This window comes from Mytilus californianus, unplaced genomic scaffold (assembly GCF_021869535.1).
Source record: "Mytilus californianus isolate M0D057914Y unplaced genomic scaffold, xbMytCali1.0.p SCAF_5, whole genome shotgun sequence".
Taxonomy (NCBI): Eukaryota; Metazoa; Mollusca; class Bivalvia; order Mytilida; family Mytilidae; genus Mytilus; species Mytilus californianus.
The window spans coordinates 50012440-50028667 of NW_026262701.1; the positions used below are offsets into that span (position 1 = coordinate 50012440).

Consider the following 16228-nt stretch of genomic DNA (forward strand, 5'->3'; position numbering starts at 1 on the left):
AAAATGCAGTTTTTGACTTATATCTCAAAAACTAAAGCATTTAGAGCAAATCTGATTGGGGTAAAAATGTTCAATAGGTCAAGGTCTATCAGCTCTGAAATTTTCAGATGAATCTAACAACTCATTGTTGGGTTGCTGCCACTAAATTTGTTATTTTAAGGAAATTTTGCAGTTTTTTGTTATTATCTTGAATATAATTATAGATAAAGATAAACTGTAAACCGCCAAAATGTTCAGCAAGATCTACAAATAAGTTTTATATGACCAAAATTGTCAATTGACTCCTTAAGGAGTTATTGCCCTTTGAGGACAATTTTACACAATTTGTTTATCATATTTTCTAACTTTATAAAATCTTCTACGAACCAAATTAATCAAAACTTAAGCTGAATGATTCTTAGGTTATCTAGAATAAAGTTTATGTCTAATTTTCTGTTTCCTCAGAAAACATGGCCGCCATGTCTAAAAATAGAACATAGGGTAAAATGCAGTTTTTGACTTGTATCTCAAAAACTAAAGCATTTAGAGTAAATCGGAGAGAAGCTAAAATTTTCATTAGGTCAATCTCTATCTGCCCTGAGATTATCAGCCAAATCGGGTATCTGATTTTTAGGTTATTGCCTCTGAATTGATGATTTTAAGGAAATTTTGCAGTTTTCGATTATTTTCTTGAATGTTATTATAGATAAAGATAAACTGTAAACAGTAAAAAAGTTCAGCAAAGTAAGGTCTACAAATAAGTTTTTATATGACCAAAATTTCAGTTGACCCCTTAAGGAGTTATTGCCCTTTAAAGACAATTTTCCGCAATTGTTCATCTAGTTTGCATACTTTAAAAATCTTCTCCTTTGAAACTGCTGAAGTAATTTCACCCAAACTTGGGCTGAATAAGTTTCAGAGTATCTAGTATAAATTTAGTATTTTATTTCCTTGTACGTCAAAAAACATAGCCACTATGGCTAAAAGGAAAAATAGGGGTAAAATGCATTTTTTTGGCTTTTGAAGAAAATATGACAGTTACAAAGAACATTTAAATGGCATTTTTAAGCCACTCTATAATATATATTGAAAAGCAAAAATAATCATTGATGAAAGATTTAAGCATAAAATTACAGTTGAGCGATTCAGGCTCTTGAGAGCCTCTTGTTTATTTTTGGAATTATTTTTTTCTGTGCTGCAAGGTAAATCTATGCATGGTGCCTCTGTAATTATTTACATGTTTTTTTTAGTTTTCATACCAACTTATTTGTAGTGTTTATAACCACTATGCTGATTAACAGCCTAGAGATGGTTTGGATAGGAATGACAGATGAACATACTTTCAGGAAGTATTATTGGGATGATAGTTCACAAGTTTCATACACTAACTGGAACTCTAAGGAGCCTAATGGGTATAATGTACGTAAGATGTGAAAATACTTGCATGACATTGGGAATGTAAGTGTGAAAGAAGAATATGTTAGTACGAAGTGAGTATCTATTGATATGAATTGAAAAAATTCTACTGAGGAATGAGAATCTATTGGTATGGAGTGAAAACAGCTAGTGAGGAATGAAAATTTGTTGGTATGAAATGAAAAACTTCTTGCGTGGAATGAGAAGTTGTTGTCATGGAAAGAAAATCTTCTAGTTTGGAATTATAATTTGTTGGAATGGAAAGAAAAGCTTCTTATTCTGAAAATGGGAATCTGTCAGTATGGAAAGAAACAATTCTAGTGTAGAATTAGAATTTGTCTGTATGGAATGAAAAACTTTATGTGTGGAATGGAAATCTATTGGTATGAAATGATTTACCTCTGTAGTGGAATGGGAATTTGTTGGTGGGAAATAGTGATCAATTGATATGGAATGAAAAACATCTAGTATGGTAGCGGAATATATTGGTATGAAACGAAAAATTTCCAGTGTGGAATGGAAATCTGTTAGTGTGAAATAGTAATCTATTGATATGGAATGAAAAACTTCTAGAGTGGATTGAGAATTTATAAGTATGGAAAGAAAAAATTTCAGCGGGGAATTAAAATTGATCTGTATGGAAAGAAAAACTTCTAGTGTGGAATGGGTATTTTTTTTGTATAAAATGAAAAACTTCTAGTGTGGAATGGGAATCTGTTGTTTTGAAAACTTTTAGTGTGGAATGAGAGTCTATTGATATGAAACGAAAAACTTCTAGTGTGGAATGGGAATGAGAATTATCAGTATGGAAAGAAACAATTTCAGTGAAGAATTAGAATTATCTGTATGGAAAGAAAAACTTCTAGTGTGGAATGGGAATCTTTTTGTATAAAATGAAAAACCTTCTAGTGTGGAATGAGAATCTGTTGTTATTGAAAGAAAAACTTCTAGTTTGGAATAAATAGAATTTGTATGGAATGAAAATTTTCTAGTGTGGATTAAGAATTTATTTGTATGAAATGAGAAACTTCTTGTGTGGAATAGAAATCTGTAAGAATGATTAAGTAATTATACGACCGCAAAAAATGTTTGCGGTCGTATATTGGTACGACGTTGGCGTCGTCGTCGTCGTCGGCGACGTTGTCATCGTCGTCGTCGTCGTCCGAAGACACATTGGTGTTCGCACAATAACTTTAGTTTAAGTGAATGGATCTCTATGAAATTTTACCATAAGGTTCAATACCACAAAATAAAGGTTGGGATTGATTTAGGGGGTTATGGTACCAACAGTTAAGGAATTAGGGGCCAAAAAGGGGCAAAAAATAAGCATTTTTGTAACTTCCAGACCATTACTTGTGTGTAAGTGTATGGATCTCTCTGACAATTTACCACAAAGTTCCATATAGGGCATGCTGGGATTGATTATTGGGATAATTGCCTGAAAATTTTAGGAATTAGGGGCCAAAAAAGGTGCAAAAAACAAGCATTTTTCTAGTTTCGTGACAATAACTTGTGTGTAAGTGTATGGATCTTTTTGAAATTGTACTACAATGTTCCATATCACAAAGGAAAAGCTGGAATTGTGTTTGGGGGTCATTGCCTAAAACGTTTAGGAATAAGGGGCCAAAAAGGGGCCAAAAATAAGCATTTTTCTAGTTTCCAGACAATAACTTGTGTTCAAGTGTAAGGATCACTCTGAAATTGTACTGCAAGGTACCATACTACAAAGGGAAGGCTGGGATTGATTTTTGGGGTAATTGCCTCAAATTTTTAGGAATTAGAGGCCAAAAAGGGGCAAGAAACAAGCATTTTTCTAGTTTCAGGACCATAACTTGTGTGTAAGTGTATGGATCTTTATAAAATTGTACTACAAAGTTCTATATCACAAAGGGAAAGCTGGATTTGAGTTGGGGGTAATTGTCTTAAACGTTGAGGAATTTGGGGCCAAAAAGGGACCAAAAAACAAACATTTTTCTAGTTTCCAGACAATAAATTGTGTTCAAGTGTATGGATCTCTCTGAAACTATACCACAATTTTCCATACCACAAAGGGATGGTAAGAATTGGCTTTTTTGGGGTTATGGCTCAAACCGTTAAGGAATAAGAGACAAAAAAAGGGGGAAAAACAAGGGTTTCCAGGTTAATGGACAATTACTTAAGTACAAAACATAATTTAAAAGCAGTGTAAGGTTGGTAATTCAAACTCATTTCAATATCTCACCTACACAACTTTTAAATTATGTATATTGGAAATTTGCAAACTTTATTGTTCATAAATTCCATTTGAAATTTGCCAATAATTTTAGTATAATAAACTCCATTGGAAAGTAAGAATTGGCTTTTGGGGGTTATGGCTCAAACCGTTCAGGAATAAGGGGCAAAAATGGGGGAAAACAAGGGTTTCCATGTTAAAGACAATTATTTAAGTACAAAACATAATTTAAAAGCAGTATAAGGTTCGTTATTCAAACTCATTTGAATATCTCATCTTCACTTCTTTTAAATTATGTATATTGGAAATTTGCCAATAACTTTATTGTTAATAAATTCCATTGGAAATTTGCCAATAACTTTAGAATAGTAAACTTCATTGGAAATTTTGCCAATATAAAATGTTGCTGATGAAGGTTTTTGTTTATTTTTAGCCATGACTGTAATGTCATTTTCTATTTTAATAGCCTCATGATGTATTTAAATTTTTTTAATACTTTTAGGATGTATTGAAATTGGCTTTTATCATGTTTATGGTTGCAAATTAATTGGGGTTATCATTGAAACTCATTTGAATATCTCAGCTACACTGGTTTTAAATTATGTAAATTGGAAATTTACCAAAACTTTAGTATTAATAAATTCCATTGGAAATTTGCCAATATAAAATGTTGCTGATGAAGGTTTTTGTTTATTTTTAGCCGTGGAGGCTTTTTAATTTTAGGCATGATTATGATGTCATTTTCTATTTTAAAAATTATTTAATTTTAGCCAAGATTATGTATGTGAATGAATTTTATTTTAAGATATTACTATTTAATGTTGCTGATGAAAGTGTTTTAATTTTAGGCATGATTATGATGTCATTTTCTATTTTAATACTTTTATGATGTATTTAAATGGGTTTTTATGGTTGCAAAGTCCTAGCTGTCAATTTATTTTTAGAAGTTACTTTTAAATGCTGCTGAAGGAATTTTTTTTAGATATTACTATTAAAAGTTGCTGATGAAGGTTTTTTTTATTTTAGCCATGACTATGATGTCATTTTCTATTTTAAGACTTTTATGATGTATTTAAATGGGTTTTTATAGTTAAAAAAACATTTTCCTAGTAGCTTGTGATTAAGTGTATGGATCTCTCTAAAATTGTACTATACTTCCAAGAAAGACTGCAATTGAGTTTGATGGTTAATGCTAAAAGGGGGATTCAAAAAGTTTGGGGGGAAGAGGGGTTACCAATTATTTTTTAAAAGGGTTTATATTTTTTTTCAAAATTTTCAAAATTTCAAATTTTTTTAAGTTTCAAGAAGAAATTTTCAATGCACAGTATTGCGCATTAGATTTGTAAGATCTTTGACCAAATTTATTTTGTGTCAGAAACCTACATTATGTCAAAAATTAAGATAGAATCAAGCTTGAATATTGTGTCCAAATTTGCCCCAACTATTCAGGGTTCGACCACTTCGGTCGTATCAGGCTGCGCTCAGCGAAGCATTTTATCTATTGATATGAAAGGAAAAACTTCTAGTGTGGAATGAGAATATGTTAATGTGAAATAGTTATCAATTGATATGTGATTTAAATTTCTAGTATGGTATCAGTATCTATTGGTATAAAATGACAAAGTTCTAGTGCTGATGGGTATCTGTTAGTTTGAAAAAGTAATCTATTAATAATGAACGAAAACAACTGTTAGTTTGGAATGGGAATATTTTGATTTGAAATGAAAATCTTTAAGTGTTGAATTGGAATCTGTTGGTGTGGTATAGTAAGCTATTGATATTGAATGAAAAAACTGCTAGTGTGGAATGAGAATCTGTTAGTGAGAAATAGTAATCTACTGATATGGAATGAAAAACTCCTTATATTGAATGAGAAAATGTTAGTATGAAATGATAATCTATTGATATGAAATGAAAAACTTATAGTGGCGAATGAGAATCTATTGATATGAAATTATAAACTTCCAGTGTGGAATGAGAATTTATTGGTATGCAATTATAAACTTCTCGTGTGGAATGAGAATTTGTTGGAGTGAAATAATAATTTATTGATATGAAATGAGAAACTTCTAGTGTGGAATGAGAATCTTTTGTTATAAAATAATAAAAATTGTAGTTCAGAATGAGAATCTGTTGGTATGAAATGAATAAATTCTAGTGTGAAATGAAAATATGTTGGTATGAAATGAAAAAAATTCTGATGTAAAATAAGAATCTTGATATGGAATGGCAACTTCTTGTGTGAAATAAGAATCTGTTGGTATGGAATGAGAACTTCTAATGTAAAACTAGAATCTGGTAGTGTGATATAGTTATCTATTGGTATGGAATGAAATGTTCTAGTGTCAAATGGGAATTTATTGGTTAAATGGTACACTTCTGGTTAGAAATGAGATTCTGTCTCCTTAAAGAGCTAACTTTTTCTTAACCAAGTAGGACACATAAAAGCAACATAGTTATCTATGCTTAAACTTGAGTCATAAATTGAACAATTTAAAATCTGAGAGAAAAAACTCAGTTCCCTAAATTCATATGAATAAGAGGATATGTAGTGAAGGAATCAATGAAGTACCAACTTACAAACACAGAGAAAGCTGTTATCACATTGAATTATAGTTAAAACAATGTCAAGATAGAATATATATCTATAATTTTGAAACTTTACGTATCAGGGTTGTTTTAATGATGTCTCAGTTTTAATTATTTAAATTTTCTTTCAAATTCAATGAAAACATGGTTGAAATCCAGAAGATTTGGTCAAAATTCTCCAAATCCTCTGTTTTTGCCCTCTTTGGTGTAAACGTTAGTATTTTGACAATTTCTCACATGCTCATACCTGCCAACTTTTCAAAATCTCCATGGGGAATTTCAAGTGAAATATGAACTAATACTCCTCTTATATGGTTACAAGTGTTTTCAATCTACTACTGTATTGTTTGAATGAGTAGGTTTGTGCTTAAATTCCCTTGAATACCTGTTTTGAGGTGTTCAGATTATAAAATAAAGAATTTCAAAATTCAGGTCAACACCTATCAGTGGGGAAATCCCCAATAAATCGTGAAGGTTGGCAGGTATGCATGCTTATATATCAACTAGAAACACTTTCCATCTTGAAGTAGTTCTGTTGCAGTAAGCATGCTGAAAGTATTTAATCTGCTCATGTAGAAGTCACGAAGCAATGTTATGACCAGTGCAGGGGGTCATGATCTGCTGCAACGCTTTAAGTAGCCGATATATAATCTTGTTGACGTTTGTGTATATAATATTTGATATTGACTTTTATATAAGAGTATCATTCTGATATATTTGTTGTGTGGGCTGAATTTTGTGCTGCCTTTGTATAGGATGATATATATGTAACACTTCCAAACGTGTCCAATATCCCAATATGTGTCCATTTCGCCCAAAAGTGTCGTTTAAGTCCCAAATCACACAAATGTGTCCGATAATTGTTGTTCGCCATAACTTGTCCAAACTTTTAGCTATAATATGTCCTAAGTGACGTCAATCACGTTTACAGCAATTCAATGATGATGGACACGAGTAAAGATGTCGTGTTTTGATTGCAGATTCTGAAAAAAGACCAAAAGTTGCTTTCCAAGGACATCTAGAGGAAAGGTGTAGTGATGCGTATCGGCAAATGTACACTATCCACAGAGAAAGATGAAATCATTAACTTCTGCTTTGAAAAAAAACTGATAAGAAAAAGAATGGCACAAGAAGAATTTATTTTTACTTACAGTGGTTTTATTATTATTTTGTTTTTAGTATGATTATTACTGTTTTAAATTAAAAATAGAAACACTTCAAACTTAAGAAATCAAAGAACGTTTTCCCAGTGCTTCAACTATTGATTGAGTGGTCATTTATTAGCATTAGTTTGTTCAATGCCAGTTGTTAATATTTAGCAACTTGTAATCATTGTTCAATGCCAGTTGTTAATATTTAGCATGATTGCAAGTTAATTTGCAACACATAGATTAACTCTTGACTGTTGCTTGCATAATGTCCAGTGGCAAATATATCATGCATATTTATAGCGATCATACGAACTGTAACTAATTAGTTTTGTACAGTTATATTCATCGTTTACTAAGTGAACTCTTTTGTACCCATATACTGCGATGATGGCCAACGATGATGGCCAACTATCTTAATAATATAAGAGGGTATTGCATGGCCTAGAAGTGGTGTCTGGGCTTTTAAAAAGTTACTGTCCCATTTTTACAACAACAAAACAAAACTAAGGTTCCTGTAACAGTCTTCACGATATACTTTTGAATCTGTAGGCCAAAACTGATTTTTATGAAAATGTTAGTTAGATTCTATTGGCCTGTACAGAATATTTTACAGGCCCGACATCATTTTTACAAGACTGGGCAGGTACCTGTGGTGGAGTACGAAGACTGCTGTAATGATATCGATTGTATTTGTATTTAGACAACATGTGTGATTATGAATCACTATTTAATAACAGTGGACATGATTGGGTGTTTTTAGAATAGATACGATTGGGCGATCATAAAAAGGACACGCTTTGGCACCCTTTAGCAACTATTCAGTGGACATGATTGGGTGTTTTCAGAATAGATACGATTGGGCGATCATAAAAAGGACATTTTTGGGGGACTGGACATGTTTTTGAGTGTTAAATATATATGTTGACATATTAGTTCATAAATGTCGTAAAGACATATATTTATTGACTTTTGTATTGGAACATTTTGATTATATATAAAATACATTTAGTTAGTAAAGGAACATACCTTTGTTGACTTTTACATCAGAATATCTTGGTGATATATTTGTTGACTTGTTGATTATATATAAAATACATAAGTAAAGGAACATACCTTTGTTGACTTTTATATCAGAACATCTTGATGATATATTTGTTGACTTGTTGATTATATATAAAATACATTAGTAAAGGAACATGCCTTTGTTGACTTTTATATCAGAACATCTTGGTGATATATTTGTTGACTTGTTGATTATATATAAAATACATTAGTAAAGGAACATACCTTTGTTGACTTTTATATCAGAACATCTTGGTGATATAGTTGTTGACTTGTTGATTATATATAAAATACATTAGTAAAGGAACATACCTTTGTTGACTTTTACATCAGAATATCTTGGTGATATATTTGTTGACTTGTTGATTATATATAAAATACATTAGTAAAGGAACATACCTTTGTTGTCTTTTATATCAGAACATCTTGGTAATATATTTGTTGACTTATGTATTGGAACATTGTGAAGATACAATTGATGACTTTCGTATAAGAACAGTTTGGTGATATATTTGTTGACTTCTGTATAAGAGCATTGTGTTAATATATTTGTTTCGTCTGTAATAGAGCATTGTGTTGATACATTTATTGACAATATATAAGATACTTTAGTAAAAGAACAGATATTTGTTGACTTGTATATTAGAACATCTTGGTAATATATTTGTTGACTTGTGTATTTGAACATTGTGAAGATACACTTGTTGAACATTTTGACGATATATTTATTTACTTTTATATCTGAACAATTTGGCGATATATTTGTTGACTTCTGTAATTGAGCATTGTGTTGATACATTTATTGACTTTTGTATTGGAGCACTGTGTTGGTTTAATTGTTGACTTCTGTATCGAAGCGCTGTGTTGGTTTAATTGTTGACTTCTGTGTAGGAGAATTGTGCTGATATATTTGTTGTTTGTTTTACTGTAGGAACAGTGTGTCGATATATTTGTTGTCTTTTTTTTAAAGAATCTATTTGATATAATTGCTGACTTTTGTATGAAGCCTTGTGGTGATATATTTGTTTGTCTATTGTAAAGGAGCATGGTGTGTTTTATTTCGACTATCATTTGACCTTTGTAAAGAAGCGTTGTGTTGATATATTTGTTGACTTTTGTATAGGAGCATTGTGTTGATATATTTGTTTACTTTTGTATAGGAGCATTGTGTTGATATATTTGTTTACTTTTGTATAGAATTGTGTTGATATATTTGTTTACTTTTGTATAGATTTGTGTTGATATATTTGTTTACTTTTATATAAATTTGTGTTGATATGTTTGTTTACTTTTGTATAGGAACATTGTGTTGATCTCTTTGTGATAAAGGAGAAGTTTGGAGAATGGAATGATGAAAGATGCAGTTCATCTTTGTATTTCATCTGTCAGGGGTTACAAAGTAAGTTTTTTACTTAGTTCCAAGTATTTATAGTGATGTTATTATAGACAGGAGTTGCCGAAAAAGATAGTTTTTGAAAGCTATTCTCAATTTGCACATAATGTTTGGAAATGCATAAAAACAAGAAATGTAAATGAATAAAACAAGATTTTTGATGTAATGACGTCACAATTACACCATAATATGCACTGTTTTGATTAAAAAACAAAGACAACTTTAGAATTATGCAGTTTTCCATCATTGTTTCCAGTGTGGAAACACCGTGCGCAGCCTAGAAACAACAAAATAATTTTAGAGAAGCTTAGTTATAAGAGGGTGGTAAAGGGTAATTTTCGTGCAACGTGTTTTGCCATTTTTATATCACGTGCAGCCGTGAAAAAGGTTCGTTAATCACCGTGTTTCGTGAAATCGGTAAAAAGATCAACGTACAAGAAAGTTTTAATTGTTCCTTCATCGTGAAATGGCAATTTTATTACGCACGCGTTCTTCAGTGCAGATAACCCCCCCCCCCCCCTTTTACCCCCTTTTATAACTATTGACATAAGTTACTGAATTAAAAGTTGCTTCTTGGGTGTGCACATACTTTTCCAATCTGACTTTTACTTAAAAGTTGATGTCAAACAAGGAAAATCAAGAAATTTTACAAAAAATATAACTTCTATGATGATATTCTTGAAAATTGTAAAATTTGTTTTTATTTTCTGAACACCTTGTACCTTTTAGAAAATTAAGAATATGTATGGTTACTTTGCAATTTGCACTAATATTTCAACCAAATAATGGCCGTATTGCCACTACTTCTTTAATGTGACTTTTGTTTTTTTATTACTTATATAACAGGGAATATACATGCTCTGTATTTATTATGCTTTCAAAATAGTTCTAAAGCATAAAGTTATGGCTTTGTCTGTCCATCCTCCCATGTGTCTGAAACAAGCAGTTTGTGAATGCATGGTAACTCAAGTATCTTGCTTGTTTAGAACTGAAACTTGTACAAATGGAAGATATAGGAACTGAGAAGTAGCCTATTGATTTTTGAGTCCAAGGTCAAGGTCACTATAATTAAAAATAGTAAATGAAATGGACACATGGTTTCCATATTGTGGCTTGATTTTCCCATGCTTGATTAAATTAAACATTTATAAATGGAAGATATAGAGAGAGGTCGAACCCATTGATTTTGGGATCAATGGGTCAAAGGTCAAGGTCACTTCTACTAGATAAAGACATTTTTTTTACTAAGTTTCAAGTTGGTTTTTGGAAGGTATCCCACTATGAATTGTATTTGTTCCTCTAAACTTACTAGTATATTTAACCATTGAAATAAAAAATGTTTTCTCTCCATAAATGTGCAGATGGGGAGCATTGTGGTGGCCAGTTTTTATTGGTGAAGGAGGCAGGAGTTTCTAGAGAGAAGCACTGACCATCAGCATGACAATTTGCATTCCTAGTCAATTCAGATTGTAGTGGAATGCACCTGCTATGTGCGGGGTTCAAACTCACAACATCACTGTTGACAGGCTTGTGATACAATAGATGAACTACTTAGACGACTCAGAAACAACCCCCCCCCCCTTTCCAGTGAAATAAGACTAGTATATAATATTGTAATTATCTAGATATATATTTTCCTACTCCGTGTACAGTTAATCATAAAATACAGAATGATGCCCGTGGGAAACAGATCAACAAAAGTATTGGTTTCTGAATAATTTTCTTTGTCCTAAAAGGTTTAATATTTTGTAAAATACTGTAAATTCAGAAATTATTGCGTGCATTTATTATTGCGATTTTTGAAGAATAAACAATTCAATTTTAGACAAAGCTACAGACGGACATATATATTTGATATCAGAATGAAAGTTCTAAATATTGCAATACTAAAGTAGTCGCATTATTCACATTAATAAAAACCTTGCAATAATTTCTGAATTTACAGTACTCAAAAACACATGCTTAAGTCAATTTCGGGTTTGACTGTCTTTGCCATTCAGGAATATTTTCAATAAAATTTTGAAAATAATTAAATGATTTGTATGCCGCACCTACAATAGTAGAAAGGGCTTTATGTTTTCTGGTCTGTGCGTCCGTTCGTCCGTCCGTCCCTTTGCCCGTCTGTCCCGCTTCAGGTTAAAGTTGTTGGTCAAGGTAGTATCATAGAAAATGAAAGTGTGAGTGGGGCATCCGTGTACTATGGACACACTTTTATTTTGAGAATTTAATCTAAGAGGAGAATGTTAGATTAAATATTCTAAACTGAATAGAATTTTAGACAAAAATATTCTAAGCAGAATAAAATTTTGGAGAAAACTTTTAGCCTTAACATGGTGTGATACAGTCGTCGTTTTGGATGAGGACTCCCTAAAAATGTCACATTGTCTAAGAAATTCTGAAAATATGAATCTCTATCAATTTCTATTGCAGATCCATTATTCCCTATAGAAACTTCTGAATCTGAGTACTGTCCACTAGGATATGACAAATATGATCAAATGTGTTACAAATTACTTGAAGCAACTAATGATTGGAATACTTCGTTGTCAAAATGTCAAGAAGATGGAGGTAGCTTAGCATCCATACGTAATCTTCCAGAGAAAAGTTTTGTTAGCTATCTCACGTATAACAAGTCATCACTACCATTTTGGATCGGCCTCAACAAAATGAATTCTGAGGTAATTTATGAATTAAAGTGAATAAATATTGCTTTATTCTCAATTTAATAATAGTGCAATTTAATTCTAGAGAGGCTAACATTTGTGTTTATTGTTTCTAGATAATCTTTCACATTAAAAGTGTTTTTTGTGTGCATTTTGTTTTTGTTTTTCTTTGTCGACATAGTTGTTTGTTTTTATAGTGATTAAGATTAAAACACATTGTTTACTGTGGTGTGTACAATCTTTTATATTTTTATCTATTATGTCTGTTTGTTTTGCTCACACATTGTTGTCAATATAATGGAATTTTATGCAGCTGTCATACAAGTGAGAGGGTTAGCTAGTTATAAAACTTGGTTTAATCCACCATTTTCTACATAAGGAAATGCCTCTTCCAAGTCAGGAATATTAGAGTTGTTTTCCATTCGTTTGATGTGTTTGAGCTTTTTATTTTGCTATTTGATAAGGGACTTTCCATTTTAATATTCCTTGGGAGTTTTGTATTTTTGTTATACTTTTTAATATTATGATTTTTTAACAATGGACAACTAGAATGTGTCCATAGTACACAGATGCCCCACTCGCACTATTTTTTTTCTATGTTCAGTAGACCGTGAAATTGGTGTAAAAACTCTAATTTGGCATTAAAATTATAACGATCATATCATAGGGAACATGTTTACTAAGTTTCAAGTTGATTGGATTTCAACTTCATCAAAAACTACCTTGACCAAAAACTTTAACATGAAGCGGGACAGATGGAGGGACAGATGAACGGACAAACAAACGGATGCACTGACCAGAAAACATAATGCCCCTTCTACTATCGTAGGTGGGGCATAAAAATGCAAATTTTGAAATTGAAGAAAATGGTTCCTACAAAAAATGCTTCCAAAATTTAAAATAAATGTGTTATCATCTGCAAAACCTACCTGTCATAATTTTCCTAAGAATGAAAACATTGAAAACATTTCTGGATGTACAGTTTCTTTGTTCATAAAGGAGGTCGGGAATATAGGTTAACTTCTGTCCTTTCGTCAAATTTTGCCACACTTAAAAGATAGTAATTTGTGAATTCATGTGACTTCCAGTGCATTATATTTTTGTTTTTGAAATAAATGTAATTATAATTCCAATTCATTTACAGGATGGTATAACTTATAAATGGAGTAATGGTTGGCCTGTAATTTACACTAATTGGAATTCAGATTATTTGCCAAGTAAGCCTTGTATAGCTGTTGGAGAAGATTTTTGGAGAGATAAAGATTGTGATACCAAACTTCCAGCATTGTGTCAGATCAATAAAAGTAAGTAAATCATTGCAAATTGGTCAATATAAGTTTATTTTGTAAAAACTTTATTTCTATGTTTAGCCCTTGAGAGCCATTAATTTTCCTGATTTTGAAATCTTATTGGTTTATTGAGTAAGAAGTATCAAAGTTTGATACATTTGCAGCTATTTATATTCTAATTATTTTTTACTCCCAAAATCCACAAAAATCAATTGATTTCCAATCTATATTAACAATATTAGATAATCAAGTTTTTAAGTTGATTTTAGATTATCTAAATTAGAGGGCTAAAGATATTCTGATATGTAGATTATCTAAATTAGAGGGCTTAAGATATTCTGATATGTAGATTATCTAAATTAGAGGGCTTAAGATATTCTGATATGTAGATTATCTGTTTCACAGCAGTTTTCATTTTTAAAGAACAGCACAATCACATATGATGTAAAAATCAAAGTAGCAAACATTGGAACAATATTTGTTATCAGTCATGCTGCCTTGTGGATGGAATTTTTCCTGAAATAACAGAAATCATATTGAAAAGCCTAAAGCAAAAGGAATGCTGCATTTACTAACAGGTGATTGGAATTCATTTGCAGAAAATCATATTGAAAATTCTTTAAAAACAAAAACTCTTTATACAATGTCAGTAAACATATAATGCACAAAAACGCATTACTACTACCCACTAGGTACATTTGATTAATACTAGTTGCAATCAAAATGCTTTTTGATTGAAATTAACTTATCTGAAACTTAAATTCTAAAAAGATGCGTTAACAGATCATTTTTTTCATGAACTGTTTAAACAAACTCTGATAGAAGTCAGAAGAATCAATATGCAAGAAATTACTTGGATGAATTGTAAACTGCCTTTGACTTTAAAAGATAAATCAACATATTTAAGTGCATATGATACAGAAAAGATATCTTGTTGATTTTTCCATAAACTTTTTATCCAAGGTCAATTTTGATATGTGCTAACAAAATGTGCAAAGTAAAATATAAATTCATAATTTACTTTTCAAGTTATATCAGTTTGATATAACTCTCTGGCCTTTGTTAGTCTTGTATCATTTTTAATTTTAGTTTCTTGTGTATAATTTGGAGTTTAGTATGACGTCCATTATCACTGAACTAGTATACATATTTGTGAAGGGGCCAGCTGAAGGACGCCTCCGGGTGCGGGAGTTTCTCGCTGCATTGAAGACCCATTGGTGGCCTTCGGCTGTTGTCTGCTCTATGGTAGGATTGTTGTCTCTTTGACACATTCCCCATTTCCATTCATAATTTTATTATGTAAAAACCCAAATTTAATTTTTCAATGCTTTTCAGAAAGTATAACACAATTTTGGAACAGAAAGATATTTAGGTCTTTCCACTTTTCTGTTGAAAGACCTATTGTATTTGTTCTGATTATTGTTATTATTTTTTTTTCTTTTTGCCAAACCCTTTTATTGCGGTATAAAGTTGTTTCGCAAGATGTCGCTTAAATTTTGACATTTGCTTGTTTTTGCATTTTCTCTTGACACTTTTGAAGATATATATGAAAAAACTAGTGCAAAATGTTTCTTTTATTGTGATGAATATATGATACATTAGGTCCGAAACAATCCAATGACATCTTATAGGAGTTATTGCCCCTGAAATGTTTATTGTAGGGTAAATTGATTATTACTTCAAATTGGTACATGATAAAGCCATAAGATCTTTTGCAAAATGTTTGGTGACATATGACCTTGAACAATGTCAACCAGAAGTGACGTTGAGTGAACCGGAAGTAGTCATATTTGCACTTATTTCATGGAAAAGTACCTAGAGACCATATATGTTTTGAATGGGCATACATTAACCTATCATTTGTGACCGGAAGTGACATTTTATAAACCGGAACTAGCATATTATCTCCTTTTTAACAGGAAAAAGTTTATATAAACCATATATTTTTAGAATTGGTGTAAATAAAGCTGTCATATGAGACCGGAAGTGACATTTTTTTAACCGGATGTTGGCAATTATCTCCCGTATTTCAGGCAAAAGTATATAGAACCATATATTTATTGAATCGGTATGAAGAAACCTATGATTGGACGCCAATAGTAACTTTGAGTAAACCAGAAGTAGATTCTTATCAATAATTTAGAAAATTGATGTCGAAAGACCTTCAATTGTTTTTTGAACAATTGGTTTTTAATTTTACTTGTTCTTTTTCAAAGTGTTCCTTGATTTTTAGGCCTTTAAGTAAGCCCCTATAATGAGGCATAAATTGGATAAAAAAAATAGTGAAACCATACAGTTATTGGTAATAAAAATACTAAGTACTTGAAGCAGTACATATTTGAATCAAAAGAAACAAATTGGGGTCAGTGTGCTAATTTTTTAGTTGTAAATATAAAATCTAGATTTTTAAATGCTGTAGAACTCATTTCCCATTTTTTGCGCTAACTTATGTATTCCTAATGCAACATCTTGTG

At 31.2% G+C, this 16228-nt stretch overlaps 1 protein-coding gene across 1 annotated transcript in view; it reads left to right on the plus strand.

Annotated features, from left to right (window-relative positions):
• Positions 1-16228, plus strand: part of LOC127702426 (macrophage mannose receptor 1-like) — a 149272-nt gene that overhangs the window by 119212 nt on the left and 13832 nt on the right. Inside the window, exons 36-39 of the mRNA XM_052206624.1 lie at positions 1253-1398; positions 9709-9808; positions 12233-12480; positions 13610-13769. Coding sequence (XP_052062584.1) covers positions 1253-1398; positions 9709-9808; positions 12233-12480; positions 13610-13769 — 654 coding nt within the window. The remainder of the gene's footprint in view (positions 1-1252; positions 1399-9708; positions 9809-12232; positions 12481-13609; positions 13770-16228) is intronic.